The sequence below is a fragment of the Accipiter gentilis genome, chromosome 5 (assembly GCF_929443795.1).
Source record: "Accipiter gentilis chromosome 5, bAccGen1.1, whole genome shotgun sequence".
NCBI lineage: Eukaryota > Metazoa > Chordata > Aves > Accipitriformes > Accipitridae > Astur > Astur gentilis.
This window is the reverse complement of record NC_064884.1, coordinates 39800610-39807057: the sequence shown is the minus strand read 5'-3', so window position 1 is coordinate 39807057 and position 6448 is coordinate 39800610. Positions and strand designations below refer to the sequence as shown.

Genomic DNA, 6448 nt, shown 5'->3' with positions numbered 1-6448 from the left:
AATTTCAGCATTACACTTGAATAAATATGAAAATATATTAAAAAATGGGATATGTACATGACTATATCCAAATTTGGTTATTAGACTTGCAGAAGTTACTTTAAAGCTTCTTAGTGTTAGTATTCAGACAAACTGGCCATTCTGACTTAAACTGTTAAATTGAAGTCTAATACTTTGCCTAGCTTCAATAAGATGTTCCCATTTCTAGTTTTTTGCAACTAAGAGTTACTCAGTTATTCAGGAGCAAAGTTAAATCCTTAATGTTTGATGGGTGATACTATGTTACAGGAGGTTCTTTTAGCAGCATGTGCTTGATTAGCTGTGTTCTAAGCCCCAGTTGTTTTGGATTATTTTTTTTTCCCACTGATCCACAAATAGAAGAAGAGGGGAATGGATTTGAAAAGGTGTGAGCTTCAGTGTCAGGAAGGGGAAAACCCCCTGCCTTGTAGTATTTGGGGTTCAGGCTGAAGAGACGAATTACAGTACATTTCTGTTAAATCTCAGTGTGTGTTGCACAAAAGAGCAACATCTTTGGGGGAAGCTGGATAAAGGATGACTGCATGGTTTTGCAGCTAAACTGCCAACCAAGCCACCCCTGTTAACTGATTAGTAACAATAAATTGCCAGCTAGACATCCTTCCTGCAGGTGATGGGGGGGACCAGGTAGTCCTGACCCTGCAGCAGCAGGCTCTTGGGCTCGTTAGTACTGCTTGGTGTCGTGACAGCTTCTCCAGCTCTGCCCATCAGACCTGGCGTGCTGGTGGACCCTTGAGTGAATTTCTAGTTTCTTTGAGTTTTTAGTTTGCGTTGAGGATGAACTAGTATGTGTTTAGGTAGTGATGGATGTCATCCTGGAAATGACTGTCACTGCCCCTTCCCCGGTGGCTCTTTCCTGTTGGGACACTGACCGTAACTGGCACCGGGGACATCCCATCCCATCAGTCGGTGCTTCAGGACCGGGAAGTTGTTTGCTCCAGAATTGGCTTTGCCCATCAGCCACTAGTTCCAGTACACAATCACCATCGCTGTCATCTTTAATTAGAATGGTATTAGTTATTCTGCTGGGGTTTTTTAATTCTTTTTATGTGCTATGGTAAATAACAAAGTTAACACCCATGAGTTAACACTTAGTATTAGATCAGCAGCACAGGTTCGAGAACCGAGGTCCAAAAGTTCCATGTACTGGTATGCTTTTATATACACTTAGGTCTGCTACATCATGTGCTTTCTTGTTTGTTTTTCTTTCCTGAACATTTAAGGATTCACTTTCTTTGTCTGGCACACACACTGCCGCCTTTCAGTGGTATCTTTGGCTCCTTCGCATCCTCCTCAAAAAAACCTCAAACCAAACGACCAGGAGTGTTGTGATTGAGGCAAAGCACATTGCTCAGAAGGAGTTGAGGCTAGGAGGAAGGATCTCTGGCCTACGCCCTTCGTTACCAAGCCAGGCTGCTCTTGTCCTCGACGTGGCTGGTGCGTTTTGGAATTTCACGTAGGTGTGAGTCTGCTCTAGGTCTCGGCGTGGCTGACGGCACTCGTGTCGGCTCTCCCTGCCCTTACTCCCGGTACGTCCAGGAGTCCAGGAGCTCGAACTAACCGTTCGTGTTTCGAAGGCGGCGTGAGGGCGCTGGTTTAAGGGGACACCAAAAGCCAGCCCTTTCGCCCGTGGACGCTTGAGGGCTTTGGGAGGAGTTTAGAGCCTGCCTGCCCTGGGGGGAGCAGGAGCCCCTCGGGAGCAGGAGTCCCGCCGGGCCCCCCCCCCCCCCCCCTTCGGCTCTGCTCCGGGCCGGGGACGGCGGCGGACCCGACCCCACCGGGCCGGCTGGCCCGGCAAGGCGGAGGAGCGCCGGGAGGACCCCCGCCCGCACGCCCACCCCGCGGAAGGCTGTTCCCGGGGCGGGCGAAGGGCGGGTAAGGGGGACGGGTTATCGGGGGAGGGGGGCCAAAAGCGGCGGCTGCCGGCGCAGGCGGAGCCCGCCCTGCCGCCGCCGCCGCCGCCGCCGGCCGCCTCTCGCCATGGGGCTGCAGCCCCGGCGCGCAGCGGGGCCCTGCCCGCCCGCGGGGAGATGCGCCGCCCTGCCCGGGGCTCCCCCGCGCAGCGCGGCCGCCTGGGCCCGCAGCGAGGAGCCGGAGGGGGCTCCCGGCCGCGCCGCCTCCCTGCCGCCCATCCTGCCGGCGGCGCCCGCCGCTTCCCCCGGGGCCGCCCGGGCGCAGCCCAAGAAGGCGCCGGCGGCGGCGGCCCCCAAGAAGGCTGCGCCTCGGGCGGCGGAGGAGAAGGCGGCCAGGAAGGCGCGGGCGGCGCCCCCGGAGCGGCCGGGCCCCCTCTCCGGCTCCTGGCCCTGCGCCTCCCTGCAGCGGCAGCCGCCGCGGAGGCCGCCGGCCGAGCGGGGGACGCGCCCCCAGCCCGCCCCGCCGCCGCAGCCGCGGGGCCGCCCGCGGGCGCCGGGGCCGGGCAGCCGCTCCTGCGAGAGCCTGGGGGGGGCGGCGGGGGAGCCGGCGCCGCGGTTCTCGCTGAGCCTGCCGCCGGAGGCCGTGCGGGTGCTGCAGCGCCGCAGCCTGGAGCGGCAGCGGGGGCAGCCCGCCCCTTCCCCCGGCGGCAGAGCGGGGCCGGGGCCGGGGCCGGCGCGGCGCGGAGGCCGGGCGGGCGGCGGCGATTTGCGCGCCCTGCTGAAGATCTCGCTGCTCAACGACAGGCACCGCTACGACGACGAGGAATACGAGGAGGAGGAGGAGGAGGCGGCGGCGGGGGCCGCGCTGGACGAAGGGCTGGTGCGAAAGTGCACCGAGTGGCTGCGCGGCGTGGAGAGCGCGGCCGGCCGCGACCGCGACCGCCCCGACAGGCTGGAGACGCTGCCGCACCTGGGCACCCTCTGAGCCCCAGCGGGGCCCGGGGAGGAGGAGGCGCCGCCGGCCGCTCCCCGCGGCTCTTCTGCCCCGAGACCCGGGGGGCGGCGGGGGGGGCTCGGCCCCGGCCCGGAGCCGGTCCCCGGGAAGGCGCTGGGGCGGGGGACAAAGGAGCGGCGGCGGCGGTGGAGGGAGAGGGGCCGGCTGTGGGCGTCCTGCCTCCCCTCCCCGATTTTTTTTTAAGGCTCTCGCCTACTTTGTAAGATGCGCGTCATGATTTTGTATATTTTGTACATAAAAGCTCCTTTTTATTTATTCCAATAAACGGCCGTTGCCTTGCACTAGCCTTAGCGCCTCGGTGAGCTCCGCGTTGAGCTGTGCCCGCTCTCCTGGTTCGCCGCCCGCCTCGGGGGAAGGCTGCCGGGCTGCTCGCCGTGCCGAGCACCCGTACGGGGCACCTATTAGCCCGATTCGGGCGGCTGCGGGTACCGGCACATCCCCCATTCCCCCCCCCCCCCCCCCCCCCCCGCTCGGCTCCCAACAACGCGCTGAGCCGGTGGGTTCCTCGGTGAACCGGCGCGGCGGCGGGCAAGGGAACGGAGGCGACGCGGGGGGGGGTCCCTTTCGGGGAGGGGGGACACGGCCACGGCGCCGTGTTGGCTCCCGGGACCGCGGAGAGGCGAGGCCGGGGGTGTGCGGGGGCAACGCGGTCTCAGCCCCGTCCCAGGCCGGGGTGGGGGGTGTGGGGGGGCAGCGGCCGCAGCCTTTGTCAGCGACCCCCGGTCGGGAGAGGCGAGGAGGGGGCGGGAGGGCCAAGGGTACAAAGTGTCTGGTGGGGAGGAGAAGGTGCCTTGGCCCCTTACTGCCGCTCTCGTGTCGGTGTTACCCAGCTTCTCGGAACACGAGGCAGACCGAAACGTTTGCTGCGGTGTGGTAAACGCTTCGCAGCTGAACGTTGGAGCGTGTAGGAACGTGTTAAGTTGAATTTACTGAGCGGAGTAAAAGACAGTTTAGTGCCGCGCGTTGGGATTTACCCATTTCACGTGGATGTCGGTCCTTTACACCAACCGATGTCTGTGTTGACTGTTCCATTAAATCGCGGGAGATAAACCTTTCTATAGATCAGTTGCACAACGTAGCGATGTGGTACGTTTTTGTACAGTATTCCCTCTTGCTCCAGGTTTGTTCAAACACTTTTTTCCTCTGAAACTTCAGGAATGACAGTGGAGAGATGATCTGAGGAAATTTTATTTATTAAATGCATTGCTACAGCTGTGGAAAAAATAATGAACCAATATAACACAGGTGTGAAATAGCTACGCTCAAAGGCCAGCAAGAAAAGCATGGGGCATGAGAAGGTATGGAGAGTAATTCTATTTCGTTTAAGCAAATGTAGAGAGTTATTTGTAGCACTAGCTATGAAACACATGCATCTTCCTACCATTTTAACTGAGTTTGCATGTACTTTTGCTGTGTTCATCAATTTTCAGTAACGTTTTCAAGCAAGTCTGTCTTAACAATTGCCAAATTCCTGCCAAATTTAGTTTATGCTGGATTGATGTCAGACCCACTTTTGGTTTGGTTTTTCTTTCTTCTAACAATGAGGGAAACAGCAGTAGTTGAGCTGTAGCTGAGTTTTCCGCTTCTGTCCCTTTTGGGAATGCGAGTTTATAAAGGAGCATCCCGGACCCTTACAAATGTTGTTCCTTAAAAGCGCTCCGTGCTTTCATATCGACTATAATCAGTATCTCCAGTTGCAACGAAAAGTGATTCGTTCATTAGGGGCTGAAGTATGATAAAGCTTACTTGTGAGGCTGAAAGCTGCTTTGTTCAGAGGCTGAAGTGCGGCAGGAAATTCAATAAATTTGAATGCACAACAGCAGCAAATACAGCGTGACTTGGGGGGGGGGGGGGTGTTGAAGGCGGACTGCCAAGTCTGACAAAGGAGGAACCTGCTCAGAGTACGCTAGGAAGAAGAATTTGAAAACTTGGGAACTGCCTGGATAGATTTCTTTTTTTTTTTTTCCCCCAAAAGAATTAATTTTAACAAAGCTACCCAGAGATCACACAGCTAAGACCTTTTGCATTAGGCAAGTCATCGTATGTGGTAATTGAATGTGCGCCTGACGTGGCCTTGTCTTGAGTATACGCAGTCCTGATTTTGGGCTGGATGTCAAGAGCCACTGGGCTCTCTCGAGTCATATAGCTAATGTCTGCTTGGAACAGTACCTCCTTCACTAAATGTTAATGTCAAGATTTATTGTTTTCAGTATTTGCTACCTTTCTGCTCTCTTTTAACCATAAATGATGCCCTTAGTGCTCTGAATACTTTCATCTGAAATGCCCATAAATCTTGCAGGCGATGTTAGAACAGAGGAAGTTACTACACACTAACAGTAACTTCTGTTAATTCTGCATGTAGCTTGTCTCTCGGTATTTTTTCAGTTAAAAAGAAAACTGATGGCTTCTAGCATCCAAAAATTGTAGATAAATTAAACGTAATAAAACTGCTTATTTACCTCATTAATATGTGGTATAATAGACATTTGAGCCTAGCGGCAGGCTTCAAAGGACAAAAATGCCTGTGGAGATTCAGACAGCGGTGAAAACCCTCGAATAAGTCATTGCATTTGTCTTTGTGCAGCATGGCTCCTGCTGTTTAAGATCCATTATGTAATTATATGCCAATAGGCATCGTACCAGGAACTAATCACGGTTCCTTTTCTTGCTGAAAGAGCGAGAGCCCTCTGAAGCACCAAGAACCGAAACTTCCCACCGCAGCACCCCTGTCCCTGTGGTCCCTGGTCCGAATGAGGCTTCTCCCACCCGAGCCGTGGCTTCAGGACAGGGTGCCGGTAGCACGACGGGACGATGCAAGTGGGATGCTGTGAAAGAGCATCTCTCCGGTCCCTCTGCTTGCACCCGGGCTCAGTGAGGGTGCGGGGGGGCTGCTGTTGGCTCCCCACATTCTCAGCCTGCCGAGCTGCCTGCATGCCCCAGTGCCAGTATTGAGGTAAGTTAAGAGCCGTTCTTCTGTACTGGTGAAGAGGTTAGGTGCGTTCAGGAATACTTTTCAGGTGGCATAGATCTGCTTTTGCCATAAGAACCAACAAGCAGCTTGGAAATCGCTATACTTGCTTTTACAGTGTATTCGTTGTCTTCAAAGTGCCTCAGCCTAAGCCTCCCACTCATAAATAACCCCTTCAGCTGCTGAAAAAGAGCTACGAGCAGCTGGTGCCATGGATGCTTAAAATAATCAATACTTGCTTCAGGGTGGATAGCTTCCCTTCTTCCTCCCAACACATCAGTGTGATTTATGGTGGAAAAAGAAACAAACAAACAAAACCCAACATATTCTGGGTGTCCCTCTTTTTTTTTTTTTTGCATGTTTGTTTGGTTTTTTTAGCAAGCCCAGAGAAGCCAGACACAGGTGAAGCCCATGTTTCTCTAACCAAACAGCCCCAGCCCTGGGCATCACTGAGTTTGCTCTGGGGTTCCAGCCCGAATCTCCGCTTCCCCGCCCCACTGGCACAATTAGCATCTCCTTTCTTCTTGAGGTTGAGGGGAGAGCATGTTGTTGCCCAGCTTTCACGGTCTTTCATGC

The 6448-nt window shown here is 55.3% G+C and overlaps 1 protein-coding gene across 1 annotated transcript; it reads left to right on the top strand.

Moving 5' to 3' along the window:
* The first annotated feature begins 1952 nt into the window (after positions 1–1952).
* PRR18 (proline rich 18) lies at positions 1953–2898 on the top strand. Its single transcript, XM_049800973.1, has one exon. It carries the CDS (start codon positions 2017–2019, stop codon positions 2872–2874), a length of 858 nt encoding a protein of 285 aa, XP_049656930.1. The 5' UTR covers positions 1953–2016; the 3' UTR covers positions 2875–2898.
* The last annotated feature ends 3550 nt before the right edge of the window (positions 2899–6448 follow it).

Coding starts and splice junctions, on each gene's coding strand:
- PRR18 (XM_049800973.1), top strand. CDS start 2,017: ATGGGGCTGCAGCCCCGGCGCGCAGCGGGGCCCTGCCCGCCCGCGGGG.